Below are 27,283 nucleotides of genomic sequence, written 5' to 3'. Positions count from 1 at the left end.
AATTCATGCGGGGACGGCATTGTTCGCCTTCCCGTCCTGCTCATCAGCTATTCTCTGTCTTCCTCTCGGCTTGTTTAGGATTCCTTCCCTCCTCCCTTCTCCCTCTCCCCCGTCCAACCTTCCCATTCCCTCTCAGTGCACATCATCTTCTCGCTGTTTTGTAGCCTCATCCCATTTCACTGTTTGCTGCCTCATCTGTTGTGCTGCTCCCTCACTTTTTTTTCCCAAACACACACACACACACACAAGTATGCATGCACAACAACAAACTCACATCTTTCTGCATGACGGAGGCTCTCATTCCTGCTTCTTCAATTACTACATCAACTTATCCGTGTCAGCAGGCTGTGCGTGCTGTGCCTGCTGGTAAGGGTGGCCAGCTAGTAACTGACTGCTTTACCCTCCATCTCACTCTCTCTGTTTGCTTCTCTATCAAAGCCTCATAAACACACAAGCAAACTGCATCTGCACCTGTCTGCGTTTCCCTCCATCATCCCTTTTAATTACTATCCAATTTTACCACAAACCATTTCTTACCTGCTGCTTAGCCCTCCGTGCCTTTGTGTAAAGGATGATGCTGACTTTCTCTTGTTATTGTCAAGTGATTTTGTATGAAAAGAAACCTGAAAAGTGTTTTTCTCTCAGCAATGTCCAGCTATCCGCTGGGAATTGTAGGTTTTTGTAAGTGTTGTACTAATTCTTGAATTCTCTAAAAGTAGGAAATAATGTTGATTTTAGGGTCTGTTTTCAGCTACAGAGTTTTGGGGGTATTTATGTTATCAACAGTGTACACTTAAAATAAAAAACAGCCTCCATGTTCTTAGTAATCAAAGAAGATTCAACACAAGGATGCAGCTGACAAAGGTACAGTATGTCTTTACGAGCCACATTAGCAGGATGAGTCCAGAGATTATTGTTCGTTCGTTGGCCCACAATGAAATATCCCTCCTTCTACAGAGGGACCTGAAATTTTGCACAAATTTTCATTGTCCCCAGAGGAGGAGTCCCTCTGATCAGAATCCCCATGAGACATTCATGGGTTTAAATTAAATGTCCAAACACCTGTGACATTGCATGTCTGTCCCTCTAAAAAAGAATGAATACTACATTTGGTTATATCTTGTTTAGAAATTTCATTGACTTGTGATGAAATATCTAAGGGCCTGTTCAGACCTTGCATTAAGATCTGATCTTACATTAGAAGATTGAACTCGAATTACCTTAGAAATATTCAGAATAGAAAAGCTAACCTATTTACTAAGAACGCTGAAATCTTTCAGCTGGCAACAAGTTATTTAACCCCAACTGATTAAACAACCAGGTCTAAAGACACATCCCGTGGTTGTGGAAAAGGTGTTAGTCTGTTTGAGAACGGTCAAATCTTTGGCATGCATCAAAGCAGAGAAAACATCTAAGGAGATTGTAGAAACTAGTAAAACTGGGTTAAGAACTGTCCAACGTATTATTAAAACTGGAAGGATAGTGGGGAACCATCGCATCAGGGTAAGAAGAGAGGCAAATGAAGTGATGCACCCATCATGCCTAGTGTCTACTGTACAAGCCTGTGGGGGCAGTGCTATGATCTGGGGTTGCTGCAGTTGCTCAGGTCTAGGTTCAGCAACATTATGTGTCCAAAGAATGAGGTCAGCTGAATATACTGAATGTGTTAATTTTTGATGCGGTCATGTTGATGTGTGAGGAGCCGTGAGTGGTTCCTCAATCAACGATGTCTTTATTTCCCTTTATTACCAGAGATTATGGTGCGTATGGTGTGTTTTAGCATGCTGACCTCGCAAACATACAATAGAACATTTCACCATTTCGTAAACATGTCAGGATTGCCACTGGGTGCTCAAAGCACCACAGTCTTGAGCAAAGTCTAACAGAGCTACTAGTTTTTGTTCCTAAAATGCAGCTCAATGATTCGCTTGAATTAGGCTCAACTTTGCCTGGAAAGCAGTGAACTTCTTGTCACAGTTCAGCGTGTTGCAGCGTGACAAACAATGAAATGACTGCAGCACTGAAAACACTGAGTTGTAAACCTTTTTTTTATTGAAGGCCACTCTGCAGTGTTTCGGGGTTTGATGAACCCTGAGTTTCACGGAACTATTACCCCTACAGGACGTCCTGCATCTTATTTCATTGTTTTACCAGGAGCTAAAACAATGTGCCCCTACTAACGCAACCACATTCTGGCTGCTTTGTGCTGTAATACCTCTTTTTAAGGTCTGTTGAACAAAAGATTATGATACATTTGGCTTAGAACAGGCAATAGCTGTATTTTTACTGACAATTCAAAAAAATATATAGAATATCACCAGTCTTATTGTTATTGTTTATTCCCACTACGGTTTAACTACCGCTATACCTGATCATGTCTTACTACTTACCCTGACTCTCAAAACCAAACCTCTGCTTTGCTCCCTCCCTCTTCTTCCTCTCTCCCTCAGGTCCTCTTGAGTTCAAGAGCTCTCAAAGCCTTTTCCTCAGCGGTCAATGGCTGAGGAGGACCCCTTCAAATGGAGAGAGTGCACAGGCTGCAGACTCTCCACTGTATCATTCACACTGCAGTTTGGCCCACACCTCACCCAGTCAGCCTTTTCATTGCAATACCTCAGCAGTCAGAAACTCTTGGCGGTTGGCAGCAACGCAAATCTTAAATGTCCCTTTCATTTGGGTGCCCTAAGCAAGCCTCTGTAGCACTAGATGTATGTGAGCACTTCGTCTAACAGTGACACGACTCAAGACGTTTAAAAGCCTTGAGTTAAAGGGTAGCCTATGCTCAAATAATACACGAAATCTGAACTGACCCTGCACAAGCGCAATGCTTAATAACCAAGTAGGTTTGTGCAAGTAGCAGCCCTGGAAAGTCAAAGGAATTTGTGAGGATACTTGAGAGTGTCCATAGATTTTTCTTAGCATTTATCTTTGTCAGTGTTTTGTGCATGTTTGTATGACTTCTGTGATTTGATTTGTGGAGACTGATGGATCTCTGGGCAAAGCTTGAGTTTGTCCTTGGAAAGAGCAAAGAACGCATTTTACCCTGGGGAGAGACATCTGCCAGTATTAGGTTTTGCTATCAGAGCGTATGCAGGTATGTGTATGCACAGTACAAGTGAGCGTGTGTTTGTCTCCTCTGGCTGTGGAGTGCATGTGTATGGATAGATGGGATTTTCAGATCATGAGTGTCACCGCGTTATGAAAGATACGCACTTTTGCATCACCGGTAAATAAGACGGAGAGAAAGGTGTGTATAAGCTTGATCTGGAAAATCTCTGTGGGCTTCAATCACTGAAATAAGTGAAGCAGAACTGCTGTGAGATAAGGTAGGCTGAGAGACAGTAGGTACACCCAAAACAGAAGAGACCGTCAGTTCACCACATTTCAAAATAACACTTGCAATCCACTGAACATCATAGACTGTTAGTAACAGGCCATATAATATGGTTTCTTTGTGGCATTGCTACTCACCGTTGCGATCTATAGCAAAGGGTGTGTTGGTGGTGGTGATCTGGTAGTTGCAGATCTGGCTATACTGTGGGGAGCAGTCTTGATCAGTGGCCTCCACTTGCAGGATGCTGTCGTAAATCTTGCCCTCCGTCACGGCAGCTCTGTACTGGGGCTCCCGAAACACTGGGGCAAACTCATTCACATCGTTGACCTGAATGTGCACCACTGCCCTGCGGACAGGAAGGGGAGAAAAGTGGATATTAATATAAGATTTAATCATCTGCATAGACTGTGACTGGATTTGGGGTGCTTTGAGAAAGCAAAGGAAAGCATTATTTGATTTTCCCGCCACATTTACATAGTTAAGTTTAGTTTACATGCCATAAATCGTATTGCCAAGCGACAAACACCAGGGATGAAGCTATTAGATAACATACATTTTCTTGAATGGCCACATTATGCTGGCTCCAAAAGCGAGTTAAACCCCATCCTTGTTAAAATGCCAAACCTCACAGCGGAAATAAACATGTTAACAGCCAAAAATGGTTTGGGCTTCTGAAGCTAATTTGTTTTAAATCTATGCATGATTATGGTCATGACTGCTCAGAATGACAGGTGGGTTTCATCACAGCTTGCCAGGCGTCTGTACAGTAGTCTAGAAACCAAAATAAAATGTTATTTTTGGAATGTTATTTTTGCGTTGGCTATTTTAACAAAGGATTTTATGGGGAATGACACCCATCTTAATATAAAGTACTACGCATCTTAACTAAACCATCTCATCTGGGTCATCTTGGCTTGAGCTTAATGTTTAATAAAATTGTGATTACAGAAAACACATGACTGAGTACCAGCCTTGGTGAGGAACTTCAGAGAGGTGGCATCTTCATCTGTACCTTAGAAAGTCAGAATGTCTCTGTCTCTGCTCCAAATTTAATCACATTAAAAAATCTGTCCTTTATGAGTCCTTCAGCTTTACCCAAGACCTGCACACCTTTGCATTTCAAAATATTAAATAACTATTCATCACTGTCTGCACATCAATGAATTAAATTATTAATGTGTTCATTTATTATTAACCCCAATCACCTCATGCTGCCACCTTCTGTCTTGGTAACTGTCGGCCAGAAAAGTGTAACATTTAATCAAAGTTTGTTTCCTTTATTTTCAGTATCTGGCTTTTCTGCATCAAGAAAATAAAAGCAAGAGCAAAACTCAGATGCACTGCACCTAAACACTGAACAGTCCTGTCACAAATGGTTTATATGGTTAAAAACGTCCTTGATGACACACACACAGGTATGGAAATGTACCAACATCTGTCGCCATCACAAGACTGGGTGACTGGGTGCAAGAAGGAGTGGTATTTAATTACCTTAGATTCTCTGATAGTTAAGTTTAGCTGCTTAAGGTCAGAGTTCACTGCCGGTGATGGATTAGTTTGGTAACCGATAGTCACACTGTGCTTTGTGTAATGCACTGTTTGACCTGACCCTATGGATTGCACACATTGTGTAGCAAAAACATCCCCCAGAGCACTTCACTCGCCACGGCTTTGCACACCATGCAAAGTTCTCCAAGCAATCCAAACTGCACTAATTAATTATTCCATAAGTGATTTTTCAGCAGTTACTCATATTAAGTCACACATCATGTAATTTCCCCCCACAGTTTATTAATTTAAAATGTCTTCATCAATACTCTCCAGTGTTCAGAAGCAATAGATTGCATAATCAATCCTTCATTTCAATGACTGACAACTGGTGATGGATGATGGTGGGTTACAACAACACCTGGGAATAGCCTCAGAGTGGCAAAGACATGGTAAAGGTTTGCTTTAAGAGACAATGGGGTGGAGATGAGTTAGTGGTTTATGAGATTAGCTGGTGTGTATGGAAATTATGGTGAAATTATCCTCATAAAAGAAGTAGTAAATATCTTTCCAACATGTGGCCAGATGGAGACAGATCAGACAACAGAGACAGAAGCAACGGGAAAGCAGAGCTCAGGCACAATGGATTTTCTCACTGCCTTATCTCACTTTGTCACAAGTACACAAACACAGGCTGCGGTTTGTTTTTGCGCCTCAATACACACACAGCTAAACAGATTAATAGAAAACAGAAAGATATGAACAACTGGTGAACACACACAAGAGGGACAAAGACGTGAAACCAAGTACATTTACTCAAGTACAGAATTGTATTTCACTGTATACATTTTTCCCATTACATTTGGTTCCCTGAAGTATCAATGCAACAACACAATGCCTCATTCTGAGTATCAATTCTGGAGTCAATAGGCATCGATTCATCATCACGTTCCGGTTGCATAAACACTTATTAGTGACTGCACTATTTATTTTTGTTGTGTGGTACTGTAGCTCGCAGCAACCCGCTCGTTATTTTGTCGAAGTTACGCATTTGTTATTCACGCTTAAAAGCCCGTCTTGCATTTTAACAAGAATATAAGAAAATAATTGACAAAAACAGTGAAAAGATGCACCAGCAGAAACATTATTCGGTGATAATTACAAATATATTCAAAAGTGGCCCATTAGAGACGCATACAAACCATGACGCATTTCTCTCCCTTGAAGGATACTACATTAGACACTTTTAAAAATAACACATATCAGTGCTGGTATTGAAGTCATTGTGGCTTTGGTGTGTTCTCTCCCATATTCCTTGTCTTTCTGGTGATTTCCCTCCCTCATGTCTCTTGTCCTTGTTTTGTCTCAGTGAGCGAGGGCGTGACAATCCAGTCATCTCCTGCTCTGCAAACAGCCTGCACACCTTAAGCCTATCCATCTATCCAGCCCTGCAGTATATTGACCCTGTTCTCTCATCCACTCCTCAGTAGTTTGTTCCATCTACTTGTGCAGTAACTAACTGACTCTGGCTGTCTAAGATTTTGCGTTCATATCCATGCTTGACTTTTTGTAACCAGTCCCCCTCCGTGTTCCAGGATCACTACTTGTCACCTCAACTTCAAGATCTCCAGCCCAGCTCAGCACCACTCCACCTACTCCCAGCCTGCCATTTCAGCCTGCTTCCTAACTGCCTTCACCTTAGCCTGCCTGACAGAACCAACCATCTTTAACCGTCACTGTCAGCCCTATCTGTATCAAGATTAAAGTAAGACAAACCTCAATACAAACCTCTGCATTGACTTCAGGCAGAAATAATTACTCACACCTTGCACCACCAGTTTTTAATTATTTTTTGCCACTTTCTTTATTTTAATTTGTTGTCATTGGTTTCTTCTGGTTTTATGTGTAATTTCCAGGAAAGCAGCTAAAAAGACTGGGTTAACACTGCCTTAATCAACTACAACATCAAAATAGTGTTTACTATTTACACACGAACATGCGCAGTATATAACGGCGGCTTGTCTCTGGGCTCTTGCATTGCTAATGGTGACGCTAACAGCAGTAGAAGGTGGTGATAAGAAGCACTGACAGACGATTGTTGCACGAGCGCGTGTGGCAAATCCCTCAGCCAGTCTTGTTTTGTCATATTAATGATGCTCTCTCATAAACAACCCCCCCCCCCCCCGTTTCTCCACACTCCCCAGTGGTGTGGGAGCAAGCATATGTTCCACTTCTCTGGGGCTGGTATGGAAGGACTGCTCAACGTGTGCGTATGTGTCTGTGTGTGATTATGTATTTATGCACACAAATGCATGATATACTGTATATCTAAATGCAATAACTGCAAAAAATATTCTTTCTTTGTGTGCATGTGAATGTGTGTCTCTCTGCTGATGGCTCACATCTGGAATACACAGATGCCTGGCTCTCTGGGGGGGGAGGAGGGGGGTGTTTGTGTGTGTGCATTTTCATATTGCTGGAGGATTGCCAAGCTGAGCCCAAGGCTGCTTTCGCTCCCTGTGACAGGCCACAGCTCATAAGCAGGGGTCCGCAATGAGTCTGAGTGACACAGAAAGACAGCGGGGGGTTAAGTGACCTCATGTGCACGTAAATGGTCACAGCACTGAGCAAAGTAGATAAAAAAATAAAGCCATGGGGACGGTTACTTGGAAAAGTTAATGGTTAAACATCCCAGACTGAAGAAACTAAATCTAAGAGCTTGTTTTCCATTAGTATGGATATCTATGATTACAAGTGGGGTAAAATTACCAACTGCAGACCCTCGAGAGTTAGCCAATGCAGGTACACGTAGCATCAACACCAGTGGTGGGATGTACATTTTCCACCTAGGCCTTCAGTGACCTCCAACCTTATTCACAACACCTCTTAATACGATCATTATGATGCCACTGCTATAGAAACCATCAACAACATACAGATACACAAAAAACAGGATGTTGCATCATAGACAGGTATCTCATACAGCGCGATGAATGCCATTACTAAAGTAAGAAACTCACTTAGAACAATTCATTCAAGTCTCCTCTCAATCACCCCCTCGCTGCAGATGCGCTCCAGCGCCACATACATCAAATCCAGCAGAAGAATCAATGTCGGCCCAATAAAATGGCAAAAACATACACAAAAGATGTAAATATAATTCATTTTACTCATCAGAACTTTAGCCTGTCAGCTTATAGTCACCGTCCTGAATATCAGTGTTGATTCAACACAGTACATTTTGATACCTAGGCAGAATTTCTCTAAATTAGTCTAACTCACTGAAAGACCTTACAAATGAATTACAAAGTCACCAGCTCAGAGTTCTGGCACGGCAAAGCTCATCTCCAAATGACGGACGAAATGACATTTTACGACAATAACAAATGGAAAACTCAAAAAGTTAACACTCTTTAATGTGTTTTGTCATTGTGTTGAGTGCAGACAGTGAATAGTAGAATATTACTGGGCTATGAGCTACATCAAAACATAACAGTTATTACATAAAGGCACCAAACAAATACCACTAGATGCACATCATACACTGAAAAAAGCTGTTTGGATGAGTGGTGAAATGTCTTCAAGGACACCCAACAAGTCCAGCTGCCTTTGTTTCAGCTTTTAGTTTTTTTGATATACCATGACCTGGATGACTGAGAACCTGTTACAGGGTAAACTCTGTTTGCCACTCTAAAACACAATAGCCAGTTTTATTTATTTATTTATTTTTATTGGGGGGGAAAAATGTTCTGATCCTGTAATTTCCCACTGTGACAAGTCAAATTATCTGCTGTCAAGGCTAATTACTTAGGAAATCAGAATATAGATTGTGAATTTTGTCACTTAAGTGTGGTTTATGCCTCTGCAGGACTAGATGCCATAACCTACCCACATAGCCTACGGCGGTGCAAGCCATTTATACTTGTGCACTCATCAGTATGGCTCGCTCCACAAAAACGCTACCCAAACGCAAGTCACCGTTGTGTCGGGTTAATTTTTGTTTCTACTTCCTTCTTCACTTTCTGCTTCATCTTCTCGTGAGTGTCTCTGGCCTGGAGTTGTGTGTTTCGTGTGGAGCTCCATACTACATTTGCTGTCGTGGTCTCATCAACCTGTTCAGTCTTCATGGCCTCCTGCAGCTATCCACTCCTACCTCCAACCTACCTATGATTCCTCTTATATTCTCAAACTGTCACGTAACATCATCAGCTATATGCTGTATTTGTTTTCAGATGTATGTATCTATGACAGATGTATGTTTATCTCGTTTCTCCTGCTGTTCTCTTCTCTCTCTTTTCTGTCTCTACCCAGCTGGCCTTTGGCAGATGGGTCCCCCCATATGAGCTGGTTTCTGCTCAAGGTTTCTTTTTGCTTGTTGGCCCCAATCTTTTGAATGCTGTTTCACAGATATATTTTACTAGAAAATGTGGATAAGGATTCATAAACCAAGTAAACAGAAAAAAAAAAATAATAAATCAGTAGTATGATCAAAAATAGAAAGGAAGAAAAAGCAGCAGGCTGTTTGTCCAAACAGATTGAGGCTCAAGATGCAGATGCTGGACTGATTTCAGACTACGAAAAAAAAAACATACTTATACTTACTAATCTTCAAGGCTGAAGCCAGGGTTTTACAAAAATATTTTAAACAAGTATTATACATCCCAAAAAAAAAAAAAAAAAAAGAAAGCACGAAAATGTTCGCAGTCACTTTTCTTGCATAGAAATATCCAACAAAAATGAGAAAATGAAAATGAAAGACAATCCGGGCAGTTGAAGTGCCAGGTGTGATCTCAACCCGGCTAAATGATATGCAGACACAATCAGATACCAGCTGCATGGTAAAGCCGGGCGATGCATGTTAATGTCAGGTGAGTATTGTTCCCAGCTTATTACATATTCATCTGTACTCATTATTTATCAGGACACACACATATACACACCTCCTCACCCAACACAAAGGCAGAGGACTCAATTAATCTTTGTCAAGAATTAGCCAAGAGGCTGAATCGTCAGTTTCCTTGTGTAAGACCGGAATGAAAATAAACAACCCTAACTATACCAATGGGATCAAACGCACAGCACAACACAGAACGGGAGCCTCATCAATATGCTAGGAAATCCCACTTCCACATTGACTAGGACCCTGAGGCGCTACCACAGGACTCCATGGGGGCCTGTGTAATCTCAATACAAGGTGATTATGATGCATGGTAATCCAGTTCAGTTTTTAACTTCATGAGCAGATCCTGCTTAGACTACACCAGATAGTATGGATCAAACCAGCAATGGATGGTGGTACATTACACTGTAACACAAAGATGCTGGATGCAAAGCTGCAGTCTTTACATTTAAGACCGTTTGTGTACAGATAACTGACTGAGTATCCATTAGTTCAACTCTGCTGACCAGCATCTGAGCATCCGTGGATGTGCAGCGATTGCCTGATTGTGGTTTGTGGTTTGAACGGGTGTCACTTTCTTTTGTATGGTAACTGAAGCAGACAAGCACAGATGGCACAGTTCCTGGCAGCGCATATTCATAATTGAAACAGAGACTATGCTATCCCATTACATTATGTTGGCTGAAGATAAACAACACATTCCTACACTAGGTGCCTTTTTTTTTTTTTCATTTGCAGGAATTAATAGTCATGTCAACTAACTGGATTTGACAGAATGAGGTTTCACTCATATTAGCATCAAGTGTGACAAGCGTGAAGCTAAGATTCTTGGTAGAATAAAGAGGCGACACATTGACAGGGCACTATCTGCGTGGAGTCCCCCGGTCTTCACACTGCAGAAATCTATCATGACAGCTTATGCTAACAAGCACAGCTTTTGGCCCACTTCTTCACTCATAACAAAGTGACTATTTTTTTGTTAATGTTGAGTGTCTTTTAAGGTAGTTGTCTGTGCACAAGCGTGTTTATATGCAGGTTGGCTTTGAGATGCAAAATCAGCCTATCCCCAGCTATGACCTTTGTCTTGTTTATATGTAAATTTTGGAAAATCAGCATGGATTTGACTCGGCATTTGGGATTTGGGACTGTGTTTGTGCGTGGGTACACAACTGTCCTCAGCTGTCTGTTTTGGTGAGATAATTAGCCTCTCCAAACTGCAGTGAGGTTAGTACACGCAGGCCTAAAGATTTGCTAATGATGACTTTACTAACTCCTGTGCTGCCAAGCACGTTGACTGTGAGTGAATGTGCCGCTACGCACGGACATGAGGAAGCATCAGTTTGTCTAAATTACGTTTAGAGTTGCTCTCAAACACACACATTTCCCCACACACACAACCACTGGGGCACATAACCCTGTGAATTTATTGCCCCCCTCTAGGAAGAATTAGGAATATCATTTGCTTTGTAAGGCTGTGAGAACAGAGGAAAATTGCACCGAGAAAGGAGTTTGAGGAGAGTCACATAGAACAGAAACTTCTCGTCTTCTGAGGCTTATTAGCAAGATTACTTTGTATTTCAGCTGTACCTTTCCCGAAGACTCATGTGTTCAGCTCCACTGACATTTAAGATTGCTATACAGTTTGTTTGAGGAGCACTGGCAGAAGATCAGGCCATGAATTGATGTCATCCTAAAATACTGATTCTTAGAAATTTTTTGCAACCTGGGCTATTAACGCATTGCACAGTAATGGTTGGTACGTAAGCTGAGAAATAATTTCTCCCTCACTGTTTATACTTATAAAGAGGTAAAATACATTAGTCAGAAGAAAAAACACAATTTATATTTGCAATTCAAATTTATAATTCCAGTTTAAACTAATTCAACTCCACAGCGCTCAGATGACATGGATGCCTACATTGCGGTTACTGTTCTATCCACAAAAAGCCTGTGCGTAATCAGCTCCCAATGGAGTGGTTCCAGCCCAATTTCTATGGGTTGGGAAGTTGGTCTAGCTTCCAGGCACACCAGAACACCAGATGCTGGCTGAAGGCTGGATTCAGGGTGGATTTTAAGAACAAAATGAATAAACTGTGAACTAATATGTCTATTAGGATTCCTAGTAGTCATACATTTGTTCATATTTGGACTTGCTTTGTGTAAGCATTACATGATAAAGCGATAAAGCAGCAGAAGCTGTGTATTCAGATTTTTAATAAGCAAAGCTGATAAACTGCTGATCATGCCAAGCAAAATTAAACTGTCGTTTATCAATGTATATTGTTTGCAGTGACACAAGTCAAAAGTAGTATCTCTTGTCACTTGTCCAGTCAGTCTCTGACTCTGAGAGAACACTGGAGGTTATTCTGGGTCTTCAACAGGCTCAGGTGCAGCACAGACAGGGTAATGGTGCCTGGTAGCGATGCAATAATTTGTATTTGTATTTATTTGTTGAGGGTGGGGTGATGGGTCTGATTGTGTAGTTATTGTGCAGTTTTCTGTCCCCCCCCAAAAAAAAACCTACCTGCTGTTCTTTACATAGCAGCCTAGATAGTGATAAGCAGTCCCTTTTAGAGTAATAATAATCTGGCATTCTGGATTTGGTCATTTTAAAACATGTATTTGGATCAGGGTGATGCAATCTAATGTTTTTAAAAAAAAATAAAAAAACACACAGCACAAAAGTAAGATGTATTATCTGACCCATGAGAGAAAATCTAAATCCGGGTCATTCTGATCCAGATTAAACTTTGAACAGCTGGGCACCGGTTACCTTTTGTGATCCCTTAGATGTTACTTGCGGTCCATAATAGGTATCCCAATCTAGAAGTTGGAAGTACGGTCCTAAAATAACAATTGTAGTAATTAATTTAAGGTTTTAAACAAACATTCAATCTGTAGGACTTTATTGCAGAGCTGTCATTAAAAAAAAACATCAATATTATGAAATCCCATAGCACATTTTGAAGAAAAAACAAACCCTTTCAGCGCAGATATAATTCAGTTTAAGCTTTTTTTTCTGAGCTGTGCTCGTTTTAAGAGGAGCTCATTAAACAGAATCCACATTAAAGAGTGTCTCTCGAAACACGAAACAACAACATTTGGATGCGGAGGGACATACATTTAGGGTCAAAATCTGTTTAAACTTTCATCTTAACCATATTTTCCTCATATGGAAAACAAGATTTATTGGGTGTTATTCTCTTTAAACCTAATTATTCAAAAATATAGAGAGATAAAAGCTTCATTTTAGAAGAAAACAAAACAAAACATCTATTTCCGAAATATGGTTTATTTCAAGATTAAGACCTGAAATACTGCTAAGCTTTCACTGATAACTACGTAACATCACGGTTGTCCAGCTCAACTTTGCCCAGTTGGATATTATCAAAAGAGCTCAGAGAAGAAGAAAAATGTTCTTCTTTATTATCATCTTTTTATCCAGTGTCACCAATTCATGACCCGTCAAGTAAGGCCAAGAGAGAAATGTCTTTGGAAAATCCAGCCTTTACCTGAATTGATTCTGTTCTATGGGTCTGAACAAAGCTGGGACAAACACGCTGACTGACTCACTCATGAGTTCATCTTTTTTATTAAAGTCTGTGCAGAGCGTGAAGAACATACATGTTAATTTGCGTGTTGAGTCAAAGTGGTAATCCTTGAGACATTTTAATTTAATTAATTGAAATAGATTTTTTTTAATCTTAGTGTTTTCTTTCTTTCTTTGACTTGACTTGGGTGGTATTAAGTCATTTCCTGCACATTTTTTTCTCAAGGGTCAGCACTACGTGACACCGGTTACCATTTTTCAACGTCTCGGCTGAATCGCTATTGTGTTAAATCAATTGACATAAAACAGACATCTATCACATTTATTGCCCTTTACAATAAAGGCTGAGAGCCCTTCGCAGTTCAGTACAAATTGTTCATTTGGCAGAGGTCAGCCCCACAGTATTATAGATTAATTTGTGTTTCATTTAAAGCTGACCTGAGCAGAAACAGTGTCGGGGAGTTTAAGGTGAATTCATTCAGGCTTTGCACTTTGCTGACAAGTGACTAAAGTGAAATATATCAGAGGGCAGTGTGAAGTAGTGTGATTCAGAACTGACTAAATAGATCTGTATGCAGTTATGTTAGCGCTCTGACACAGGAAAAGGCAGTCGTTAACGTCACTGTTTATAAAACCCTCCATGGAAAAACCTAACACTTTGATTTGATAATGCATATATTCAGAGTTTGACATGCCACTTGAAAAGGAAAAAGAAAAAGAAAAAAACATCTCATTCGTGTGCAAAGAAATCACACTGAGAGACATATTTGTACAGCCAGAGCAGAGAGAGAATCCATTTGTGAATGCAGAGGCAGTCTGACGAAATATTCACACACTGAGCAGAGACAGAAGACCTGACAGAAAGAAGGACAGAGCCAGACAGCAAGCTGTAGCCAGCCTGAAAAAAGAAAATACAACAGGGAGAAGTAGGCCAGCAGCCAGTGGTAAGCAGAGCAGGAGAGGATAAAGGAGAGAGGAGTTTAAACTCATCCTGTGTCACTCCTGATCCTCTCTCCTGTCCTCTTTAGCAGCTAATTTTCTTGACTGGCTTCCTTCTCCGCTGTTGACGTGTCATGTGTAATTTGAGCGCAGCCTTAGGCAGAGATTCTTCTTCTCTGTTAGTTCCTTTCTGAATCGGAGCGAGCGAGCGGGGCATGCGGCAAAAGGCCAGCCTCCTCCTTTGAGAGTTGCCAGCGAAAGGACAGGCCATTTAAAGTGTCCCCAAATTCACTTCCCCTGCAGCGTCAGCCTGTCTGGGCCGACCAAACTGGGTCTGCGTCTCAGCCTGCAGTGAGCTATGTTGATAGAAAGTAATAGTGTTTTTTGTGAAAGAATACCCGGGTGCTTAAAAGGGATGTAAAACATGATCAGCAGCATAAAGGCAGGGCCACAGAGGTTGAATGTAACTGGATATCCCCGGTGTTCTCTTTACTGGGGCCGGACCATGAAAGATGACTGCGGCTCAGAGCTTCTGCATGAAATCACTACAAACATGTCGCGATGGAGAGTCAATAAAAGAACCACAGGGAAAAAAGACCATTAAGAGGTGCAAAACAATCACAGTGATGAGCAAAATGACTCTGATGAGATGAGAGGACTAAAAAAATAATGCAATAAAAAAGAAAACGAAAATTATCGCACACTGGCACAGAACGATCATAAAGGGATGCATTAGAATTATAAATACACCAAAAATAAACACAAAAGGAGGAAAGTTACCACGTAATCATGCAAAATACCCACAGAGACAACCATAAACCATAGATTTAAAACAACAAGTGACTCAAAATGACCGCAAAGTGACCATCAGGAGGTGTAAAACAATCACAAACGGGCACCAAAATACTAGAAAATACATACATACACCCATACCGCCCAAAATGACATGAAGCAACAGACAGCAATCAGAAGAAGACGTGAGTACAGACATAAAACAACCACAAAGTCATGCAACATACGAAAAAGAAACACAAAATGACCATCAAGAGACACAAAGCATCCAGCAGAAAGAGACATGGGAACAATACTTCAGATCTGTCATTCTCTTTGACGCAGTGTCAGTGACGCATAGTGTATGCACTTTAAAGGTTAAAATAATTTCTCAAACCTCTGTGAAAGTTTTAAGTAACTCGTGTTTACTGTCGTGTGTGTCTTCTGCGTTGATAGTCTGTGTGTGTTAGTGGCGGTAGCAGTGTGTCTACGGTGGGCGGGATGATAGATTTCTGTGCTAGTCTCCACTTAAGGTCAAGGTGAGGGGTCGGAGTTGAGAGGTAAGGCCCAGAGGGAAGATGTGCAGAGGACGGCGGACAAAGGTGGCGGTCCGCACCGAGAGCAATTTCAGACAGGAGCTGCTTTCAGGAGAGCCAAGCGTGACAAATAGTTATTATCAGCTGACCTCTTTAAAACATAGTCTACTGAACTTTGTGGAAGTGGAGGTGGGCAAGCAATCTGGGATCAAGCTGCGGCCCAATGGAGACAGACAGGAGGAGGAGGAGGAGGAGGAGGAGGAGGAGGAGGAGGAGGAGGAGGAAGAGCTGCAGCTACAATAGTGTTATTAGACTAATAAACCTCCACTCGAACGTAAGATGAGCATTTTTTAAGGGCTTTCTGTGAAAATAAGAATTTAAAAGTAATCTTTTTCCTTCAAAGTAATGTGTTGCCACAAGTGAGGGAACAGAGTAGACTTAATTTTCCAGTTTTCTTAAGAAATAAACATTACCCCACGGCGCAGTTTAAAGTCCGAGCCATCATAAATCAGCATTACACAGAGAGATTTATTTACCGTTATTAACAGAGAGTCCCTGTCCGGTTTGGGATATTTGTATTCATTAGGATGACACATATTACTGGAATCCTGCTTTTTCTGTCCGGCTGGCTGGTGGGAGGTGGGGATTTTCATGTAAGTAATACGAGTAGTTATCATGTGTAATATTCTTTTATTATTTTCACCTCTAAACAGAATAGCTACCATCTTTGAAATCGCAAATGCCTAAGTACTCATCATGACTGCAGACTTACTTTTTTTTTTTGTGCTCTGTTTGTTTATCTTACTCTCAATGATTAGTGAGTAGCTTTTAGAGACGTACGTGCACCGCTGGGCTAGGGGCTAGGAGGAAATCTCATTTTGTTCCGAGCCGAATGACTAAAACTAAAATCTTGAATCAACCTCTGACTGCTCATTTCTCGTAATGCAGACTAGAAAAGACAGCTGATAAACATGGTTATGCACTTCAGTCTGCTTCAGTGTCTACTTTGTGCTAAAAGCAAATTAATGGGGATGTTATTAGAGCACTTTTCCCCCTATGTTTTGCCTCTCATTTAACATACAGTTTGCTGCAGGTAGTGGGTTCTGTCTTTTGCAGCCAGAGGAGGAAAGAATGCAGACATTGTATCCACAGTTAATATTCTCTTAAAAAGACACAAGATGTGAGACTCAGTCAGATCTGTGAAGGGTGTTGCTGCTTGTAGAGAAGGTGCAGGTGATTAAGTATCAAAAGATATCTCAGAAAAACAAGAAAACCAAGATTTACTGCAGTTTTTCTTTAAAAAATATTGATTTATTTGTAGTTGTCTGACCTAAGTGCACATACAAAAACCATGCATGCACCATTTGGCACACATAATCGTTATAAAGGAACATGCCGTGAGAATGCACGAGTTGAAGTCGAGAAAAAAATGTCAGACTCTTTGCAGTCTATCACTGTCATTGATTTATTCCTTTGTGCTGCTTTTCTTTCCGTGTTATCATATAATTGGATGCACTTTGTATTGTCTCGTTTCGCATTCTGATGTTTGATAATGATGATGGACGTATTGGTGCTTCTAAACAGCCGTAGCCAGAGGTAACTCCTGCATGTAATGACAGCGGCACCAGCGTTATTGGAGAACTTTGTCAATTTCACTAATCTCCTCCACGCATTCGTTTCATTTACAAGTCTAATGTAAGGTGGTCAATAAAGGACATGCTTACTTTAAATCCTATTGGACTGGATATCTGGCCCATGCATATGCCTGCTTCTAAAACAGATGTATGTAAAGCCTAAGAATTCACACTAAAAGTATCCATGTGTTGTATCTGTGTGTGGAGTAGAAACTATTTTTACAGACCCTGCATCTGACAGCTTAGCATCTGTTTGTAAGGAACCACAAAGTGGGATTGCTCTAGATTGCTTTTTTTTTGGTCCATCCAGAAATGATGATGATTGAGAGTGTATTTGACCCACATTGTTTGCGCAGCCAGTTTTCCGGGACCTCGAGACACTTGACTTGAGGTAAGCCCCACAACCACCCACGACCACAAGTCTTCTTTCAGTCCTTAGTTGTTCCTTTCAAACGCTTTCAATTACACACCTACACACAAATGTGCACACTGGACTCTCAGGAATGTGCACAGATAGATGTTCATCCCTTCTAAACCTCGCTGTTCTTCAAATGCAGCAGATAATGTGATGGCAGTTCACACATTGTCTAAATGAATGATTCATTTATGTACTACTTGTAGCCTTGCATAATGTAGTCAAGGCTCTTATGTATGAATAATGAAAAATCTTGTCTTTTTAATTGTCTCTTCCCTTGTTGGCGCTCTTTCCTTTTCACTGATTTTGCACGTACGAACCCAGGACTATGTTTGGTCTGTCGCAAGATGCGGTTTCAATCTGTTATATGTATCCTGTTCACCTGCACACAGCCCGCTCAGTTCAAATTCTGGTGTCTGTTTTACTCACTTGTGGGACTTCTTGCCCTCTGTGCCTCCGGGGCCCGAACCGCAGTCGTGTGCCTGGATGATGAAGGTGTATTCCTTCTGCAGCTCGCAGTCCACCAGGCCACGCGCCCTCAGCTGGCCCTCACCAGACGTACCGTTCAGCACCACCGCCTCGAACGGAGCCTCAAGCCCGTGGATGTTGAACGCGCAGATCTCCCCTGGAGAGCAGGGATAAGGGTGGGAGAGAGGGAGGAAAGGGTGAGAGAAAGAGACAGAAGGATGAGCTCAGTGTTAATCACAGTCTGCCAGCTTGACTCCAGTTGAACAATATTGGGTGAGTAAAGTATGATTGTGTGGAGGTTTTTTAATAGAATGGTTAAAAATATTTGTTTGGCCTGACATTTACACAGTTCTGTATGCTGTACTTCTGCATAGAGCAGCCGTTAGTACGCGTGGCTTACAGTAAGGTGAAAAACCTGTAGTTACTTAATATGTTATGCACTCACTTGCTGGTTCATTAGGTACACCAGTGAAAAAGAATGCATTCTAATATAACAGCACTGCACTAAATCTTGGCTTCATGAAGGTGAAAGTATTCAGCATTTGTCTAAAATTACTTAGAGAGCTGTTGATTCAATTGTGTTTTCATTTTGGAGGCTGCGGTTTGCAGTGCTATTGAATTGTATTGTGTTGTACCGACATGTTTCTATTATTTTGACAACCCCATTTTTAGTCAGTGTGCTAAATAACAAAAACAATTTAATATCACCACAAACTGATGATCATACAGTTCAATAAAGTTACCACCTTTCTGATGCAATTTCTACATAAACTGAACATTAAACTGAAAGGAAGTTTAGTCTGACACTGTTATATTAGAATGCATTCATTTTCACTAGTGAAGCTCTCCATAGACCATTCTCTGACTCATCAGAGACCATGATAATATGTCCATCAGCCACAACATTAAAACCACTGACAGGAGAAGTGAATAACATTCATCATCTTGTGACAATTCTGTTCTGCTAGGAAACTTCTGGACCTGGCATTCATGTGGATGCTACTTAGTCATGTAGCACCCACCTAGACCAGACCAGGCACCCCCACCCCATAACAATGACATTCCTTGATGGCAGCAGCCATCCCCAGCAGGATGCAGCCTGACACAGGCACACACAGAAACAGTTCAGGAACAACTCAAAAGACATGAAAAAAAAAGCACAAGGTGTTGACCTAGCCTCCAAATGCACAAGATCCCAAACTGATCAAGTATCTGTGGGATGATCCCATAGGACCCATAGGCCCCCACCAACAACATTCTGTTGCCAGACACCACAGGACACCCTCAGAAGGCCCATGTCCATTCTCTGATGAGTCACAACTGAAGGCACAAGGGAGACCTACACAATAGGTATTGGTATGATCGGTGTACACTACCTTTGAACACAATTTTCCACTTACATTTCATCAACCTATACACATTATTAGGATGGTGCTCAGCATCTTGCAATGAGTCAGGGATTACATTTGTTTTTATTTATTATCAGTCTCTCTTGTAACATGTATCAGATCTTGTACTCTAGTTTGTTTCCTGTTTAGATGTTACACGTATCTGTGTATGTCTACATGTTCCTCCTCCTCTCCTCTCTCTCCCTCTCTCTCCTCTTTCTTTCTCTCTCTCTCTCTCTCTCTCTACCCAGCCAGCCTCAAGCACATTGACGCTATATAAATAAAATTGCGCTGAAAATTAATTGAATGAAGAGGCAGTCCAATTTAACTGAATGTTGCTTAGGACCTACCAGAGCTTTAAGTGTAGACCAATTTACTTTTTAAAGAAGAAAAACTTAATTTAACTTGTTTCTCTGTGAAGTTCCCCGGCAGTGGTTAAAAGAGAAGTTTTAATGACCTGTTACATCAGGAACACTGACAAGACTCCATTTAAAAGTTCATGTATGCTGGATGAACGCTAAACTGGCATATATTATAATACAAAAAGACATCCACAATTCAGTCACCTTGGGTAATTGCTATTGCCACTTTAGAGTTGTCCATGTAATGTGGAAAACGAGGCAACACAGACAGAAACTCACACTGGAGCTTGATAAATAGATCAAGCCCACAAGTGCACCTCCTTACTTACTGTCTAATTGCTCTTGTAAGAAACATCAAGGACGGTCCTGCTGTTTACGCACCCAACAAGTAGACGTTCTCAGTGGCACACCGAAAAGAAACATACAGCACAATTGAGTTACACAGGGCTCAAATAAAAGTGCAACAGCTCAAAGTCACCCTAGTGGAGAGATACAGAGGAAGGAAATCCATTTAAATTCACAGTGAGCAGCTGACAAGAGCAAAACAAAAGAGCCGGGAGACGGCTGAGATTTATTAGCAGGAACGTATAAAGAAGAGGTCCATTTGTGGAGTTGGAGAGAGGTGGGTTTTTTTTTTTGTTTTTTTGTCTTGGAGAACTGACATCCCCTCGCTCTTCCACTAGTGGGATTTCAGGAAATCACTTAACGGGCTGTGCTCACACTCTGACCTGTGACGGCTAATTGCACTGATATCACTTAAACTAACAGCAGAGACTAAATTGGATTCCCAAGCAGCTTTGTGTGCGCACATTGCTCCTGGCAAGTTCTGATAAGAGCAACTTTATTTTCTACCCTTTCGCTCCCCTTTCATCCTGTCTCTGTCATAATCCCCTCCACCTCACTCCACCCCACCCCACCCGCCTTCACCTTCAGCTTCCTGCTGGGGCCGAGGCTCGGGAATGAGAATTTGCCCACAAACGAGCTATAGGCAAAAATGATAAAGACGGAGTAAACGGAGGGAAAAGAGAGAGCTAAAGAAAGAAAAAAAAAAAGAGAGAGAATTGAGACGGGGGTGTTGCAGTAAAGACTTCCGCCTCCGTATTGCCTGAACAATGACATTATCAGAGTTAAATGGGCCCCCGCACTATGGAGAAGCACGGCTTCCCGGCGAGGGCGAAATCATAAAATGGCACTGAGCAAACGGTGTGCGACGGGGAGTGACAGAAGATGCAACAGTCTCGATGTGCAGCTTCTCTCAATGGTACACCGCCACAAAACAGGCAAATGAAAAAAATCCATCACCGCTGGAGCGAGAAATAAATCCAATATACACAGGCATGTGCAGAAGCTTCCCATCAGGGTGAATATGCTGATGATATGCTGATGGAGCACGCCCACCGATGAGGCCGGGTGGGCCGACATGCTCCTCATGATTTAATTGTGGCTTATGGGGGAGTGGGGAGAGGGGTCAAGGTGACCGCAGGGGTGGGGCTCCCTCGTTTTAGGCTCTGGCCCGCGGAGAGATCTGTGACTTTTCTTTTTTTTGTCTCCCTTTTATGTCCGCCTATCACTTCACTCCAGACCTGATAAGTGTTTCGCTCACCCACAGAGAGACAGAGATGCCTGGCGGAGGAGGGAGGGAACCGGGTGGAAGTGTGGCCCCCGGCCGCAGCGTAGGAACAGATGTTGGGGCGGCTGGCACTTGGCAGAGGCAGAGCTCACAAACGCTAATTACTGTGCTAAACTGTTAGCAAAATATGTGTCTCTGTGTCATCTCACACTTTTAAGAGGTGGATTTATGGTCAGAAGGAACTCTGTCTTCTTGAAGGGGACCATTTAAAACTAATGGATTCAAACTAATGGATATGGATGCTGCAGTGCTATGTCTTTATTAGTTTATTTGCGGGGTAATCATCACTGTTTGGCTTTTTGGCTTAATGAATTGCTTTTTATGATCCTCCGTACTCCTCGTACGATGCCCGAAACACTTTAATCACGATATGCTTTACACACATAGTAAAACTCTGAAACGAACTTACTTGGCACCTTATATTTATCTCATTCACCCCTCTAACTTTTCTTCTGCTGCTGTGATTACTGAGTCTCCCCTTAGACATCATTACATTTTCCTTGAATCAAGCCTGAATTAATGGCTTTCTATTAGTCAGCAGAAAATGTGCTCAGGACCTAAGCTGCCGCCCTGCTGGTGTCAGAAGCCGTGCAGCGCTCAATGCCTCAAGGGAATCTGGCACCAGTCCACACTACACTATCCTCCAGGACACGGAGCTCATTATCAGTGAAGGCAGAGCTGTCTTACTGGCAATGGTGGCCCGTGTTTGCAGAGCTGGGGGAGTGTGACAAAATATTGGGGGCCACACTGCCTCTGGGGCCCCAGGTTATTATCAGAGCTGACAGAGCATCGTTGATGAGCTGCCTGTATCTGAATATAAAGCTGCTTTTGCCGAAAAGGTTTCTTTTTTTGCACAGAAGTGCACAGATATGTGCAGCGGCTGTTTCCTGAGTCAGAAGTAGAGGAGATATCAGGCGGGAAACAGGCAGAGGAAGAGGAGGAAGTGAAAGATGTAAATGCAGATGAAAGGAGGAGCAGAGGATGGGATGGGACGGATGGGAACATGGCCATTGCCTTAGGGCGGCTCCGATCTCCCTACTGGAGAGTGACCAAAGCACAGGCATGAACACACACACATTTTCTCAAACTGTGCCAGTTCAGAAGCTCTAATCAGAGCCGACATGCGATTTATCCTCCTACTGTTGGAACATACACCGCATAGACACAAAGAAAATCAGATTACTGGATATCACACTGTTACTGAACACATTCTGGACCAGGCGTCGGTTTGCTGGCACCAAAACATTTGCTCTCACATTATTTTAATATTTCCACTCACCTTTGTTGGTGAATCAACCCTATTTGCACAAGAGTTTCTGTCTACTACGAGGTTTACACAGTTGTTACAATTTCGGCCGCTTTTCCAATTTGGATTTGACATGAAATTATCTCTTGTATTAGTCACCTCCATAACTCGCTAATTCTCCTTCTCATTTCATTCCCAAATACACAATCACCCAGCTGCGGGCACTCTGCACGGATACACACAGCCCCCTCAGCTGCGGTGCAGAGATAGACAGTCAGCCTCATAACCGCGCAGAGGGCCGAAATTGAAAATGCTGTAATTATGCTCTTCATGAAATTAGCCAGCCGAGGAAAAAAACACAATTGAGAAGCTGTCCATTTTGGAGATAAGGATTAATACTAATCAAGCCCACATGTTCTGACTGGAGCGCATAAAACTCAGAGTGGTGTTTGTGTATGAGTGGGTGTCAGAAGGGGGATTTTTAATTAAAGACACACTTTCTCAATGGTGCTAGAGTAGGGGGAGGGAGGGTGGGGGGGGGGAGAAGAGGATTTGCGCATATGACTGTTGTTGAAGGGTGTGAGATGATTTACTCGACCTCGCGGTTACTGCCCCTGCTGTCACTTTGCTTCTCTCGTCTCCTCTCTGTTAATTACATTAAAGGCTCCTCTCACAGAGTTAATGACATCCCACTGTCTTCTAACAGACTGAACACCCACCCTCTGTGTGTCTGTGTGTCAGAGTGAAAGGTGGAGGAACTTGTCTCTCATGCTATCTTGTCAAGGTAGCAATAGGTGGGTGCAGGGATTTTACTAGAAACACTGGACCTCCTGAAAACAGCTCAAACGGTTGTGATGTCTGCAGAAAACCACAAAGTAGCCTAACGCAAGCTCCCAATTAATTAAAATCTATTTCAGTGGAGTACTGTATAATAATGGATAGTTTGACAGTTGGTTGTGTGACAAGCTATCAGCTACTTTTCATTTGCTGCGGGGAGGAATTATATACATACAGACCTAACCTGTGCTACCTCTAACTGTAGTAGTAACTATTAAAAGTTTATTTCCCCTTAAGGGGTACTCCAGTGTTTTAGTATTTATCCCTCCGTTACACCGGGATAGTTGCGAGAAAATAAAAAGAGACACAACATAAACCAATGAATGGTCATACATGGTACAGCAGAGGCCGGACATCCTCGCTATGATACTGTAGCTTGCACAGTGTGACACCTGCTCACGTCTGCAGGCATCTTATGAATAGGACAGGTGGAAGTAGGGGAAACTACTACTACTCCAAAGAATCTTGTGTTGTTAAGTGTGTTAAGTACTAAATGTGCACAAATTCATAAGTGTGTTTTAATCCTTTATCGGGCAAGGAACCATATATGGTAAGTTCAACACACATTTTAAATTGTGTCCCTGTGCCACAGTGAGGTTGAAAAGCATGTGGTTTTGATCCAGCCAATCAAGAGAAGATCAAGGCAACATTCTCAGGTCGAATCAGGGTCAAATGTGGTCTGCAACGTCCACGTCTGCATGAACGCTGAGCGTAAGTGCTTTATTAGGTACCACAAAGAAGTGGCCTAATGTTGTCTAATGGGATAATGTGTATGCTGACAAGTGCCTGAATCAGCACTTATGTTCTAATGGTCTAAATAAATGTTTACATTTATTCATCACCTAAGGGCAAGGAACCATATATGGTAACGTCACTGATCTTGAAAAATTTCACAAAGGTAAAAAAGTCATCTTATGCCCTACAATAACACTCTAGGGCAGGGGTGTCAAACTCATTTTAGTTCAGGGGCCACATGCAGCTCAATGTGATCTAAAGCGGGCCCGACCAGAAATATCATAGTACAATATTATAGTACAATAACCTATAAATAACAACAACTCAAATGTTTCCCTTTATTTTAGTGCAAAGAAGAACAGATACATCACGAAAATGTTTACATTTACTGAGCTATCCTTTTACAAAACATTTATGAACAAAAGTTTTTTACCGTTTAGTTCTGGATGTTCTGTTCTGTCCAAAACAGCGGACAAATTAGGAATAGCAGTTACTTTTGTAGCGCTCTGTTCTCTTATTTTACAGGAGGGTAAAAGCTATTCTCAGTAACCACTCTTTGCATGGGAGGTGAGTGGATGACGGGTATACTAGAGTATTAAATTTGGGATGTGTGTAGAGCAGCAGTCAGAATGTATGACTGTTTCTAGGGTGCAGAGAGACCTGGTTAGCTTCATATACAGCTATGCTGCCCATGAGAGCTCAGCCTCCCATACATTAACAGAACCACTGTGGCCCCATAGGTCCCTTCTCGTTACCAGGAAATACATTATCACAGAGGTACTTCTAGAATCTAGAAGCACACATAACATTTATTTTTGACCAGGTGGTCCCCATTAAGTAAATTAGTCTTTGGCACCCAACCGTTGGCGCATGCGCATGTTGGAGCTCATTTGAATCCATTTCACAGCGTCTTAACAGTACTCACAGTTCCTGGGATGCAGCATGTCGTTAGATATAATTTGGCAAAATCCTCCTTCAGAGGTGTCCCGTCACGGTGGTGTAGAAACACGTCCTCAGGCTCCGTCTACGTGCATAAGCATCCAGTAGGTTCTCAGCAGCTTGGCGTAGTAAGTGTTTAGCAAACACAAGTCTCTCACACTGCTAGCACGACGAGCTAGCTAGCTGCAGTCCGCAGTGTGGTCATGATTTACCATCAATTAAGTAGAATTCCCGACGGAAAAAAGCTCCCACTGAGCGTCCAGTCTCTCCAGCAAACAAATACACTAGATTGTACAGGCAGGCACGTAACTAAATCACACTAACTTAAATAGATATAGCTTATTGGACTAAGTTTTTTACCTCTCGGTCCCACCTACCTGGTTACCCGCTAGGTTAACTTGAATGAACATCACTAATTGGCTGATACCATTTACAACACAAGACTATGGTGCGTTCAGGAACCATGTTAAACATAGGACATTCCATATAGTTAATGAACCTTCCCAAATACTAGTAGTCTTCTATGTAATTTGCACGTCAGCTACAGTGTTGGGGTCTGCGTATGCTCTGCACTGTCACTGTAACTTCTGTGTAAATTTGACTCAAAAGTTTAAACCATCTGTTAGTTCTCTACCCCCGCACTCTCCATCCCTCTCCTTTCTTTTCTTCCTCTTCCATCTTTCATTACAGGAACAAGATGGACAAGGAGCCAAAGACTCCTCTGAAGACCATCCTCCATCTAGAAATTCCACTCCTCTTGTCAGTTTCCTTTGACCCCTCGCCGTCCTCTATCCATTTCCCTCATGCCCTGTCTAATAATTGAATGCATCAATTAAGGCATGATCTTTGTTAGTGAATTTCCTGTGAAAGGTTTTGATGATTCATCTTACACTTTTGGGCATATTCACAGCTGCATGCAATCAAACGTGATTAGGGGCAACTAGCTAAACCTGTCCACCGTGTTAACCCCACACTAGACCTTCAGCTCATGGGTCAAAGCAGCTGGGAGAGCAATACCTCAGGAAGTGCATGAGTTTGGAAGTGACAGTCAGCGAAAGGTCTGCCTACATTTTAAAGTACCACCTACTGCCCTCCTGATGGTAATGCTTGTGAGGAAGGTGAGGGTGAAAGTCACTCGTCTTCTACCACATGCGACTGCTTTCTTAATGATTCGTCATTTTAAGCATTAATACAATAATAATTAATACAATATCTTCACTTTTTGAAATATCTTGTCACATTAAAAGAGTAGTTTCCTGTGAGACTCTCTGCCTGCCGTAGCCTTGATCTTTGAAAGTTTTATGTTGCCAGCTTGTTAGAGAGGATTCTACTATAATGTTCTGTTCTTTGAGCAAAGGCAAGATAACCTTGTGACATGTAAACAGATGTTGATGTGTAAAACTGGTAAATGCACCGATCAGTCATAACATTATGACCACCTTCCTAATACTGTGTAGGTCTCCCTTGTGCCTCCAAACCCATTCTGACAGATCAGAGAATGGACATGGGCCTTCTGATGGTGTCCTGTGGTGTCTGGCAACAGAATGGTGTTAGTGGGGGCCTTTGGGTCGAGAGGGTTAGGGTCTCTGTGGATCAGGCTTGTTCCAGTGCATCCCAAATACTTGGTCAGTTTGGGATCTGTTTTTTGTGTGTGTCTGTGTCAGGCTGCATCCTGCTGAGGATGGCTGCTGCCATCAAGGAGTGTTATTGCTATGGGGTGGGGATGCCTGGTCTGGTCTAGGTGGGTGGTACACGTCTAAGTAACATCCACACGAATGCCAGCAGAACATTGTATTGTCACAAGATGGTCAGTGTTATTTACTTCACCTGTCAGTGGTCATAATGTAATGCGTGATTGGTGTAGTAGCCTTGACTATCTTACTTGTGTCCAAACTTACTTTCATTCCATAAGTGAGTAATGCATGAGTAAAAGTTAGCTGTTTTAAATCAAGTCTGTCAGAGTTTTGGGGGCGAATCAACATCCCTGTACCTCTCAATCTCTACTCTCCGGGCGTTTCACTGGACAGCTGCGTTCCAGGGTCCTGAAAACATCAATACTACTTCGCCTCAGCGGCTAAAAAGGTCTGTTAGCTCTGCCAACTGTGCGCGAT

General features: G+C 42.1%; 1 protein-coding gene across 1 annotated transcript in view; it reads right to left on the bottom strand.

Annotated features, from left to right (window-relative positions):
* Positions 1-27,283, bottom strand: part of LOC311498348 (calsyntenin-2-like) — a gene marked incomplete at its 5' end in the record, with an annotated part of 268,748 nt that overhangs the window by 96,247 nt on the left and 145,218 nt on the right. Inside the window, 2 exons of the mRNA XM_084558889.1 lie at positions 3,472-3,680; positions 17,997-18,192. Of these exons, the coding sequence (XP_084415015.1) occupies positions 3,472-3,680; positions 17,997-18,192 (405 nt within the window). The remainder of the gene's footprint in view (positions 1-3,471; positions 3,681-17,996; positions 18,193-27,283) is intronic.

The sequence above is a fragment of the Chelon labrosus genome (genome assembly GCF_963514085.1).
Source record: "Chelon labrosus genome assembly, chromosome: 13".
Classification (NCBI taxonomy): Eukaryota; Metazoa; Chordata; class Actinopteri; order Mugiliformes; family Mugilidae; genus Chelon; species Chelon labrosus.
Note: the sequence above shows the minus strand (reverse complement) of the source record. Positions and strands in the feature narration are given on the sequence as shown.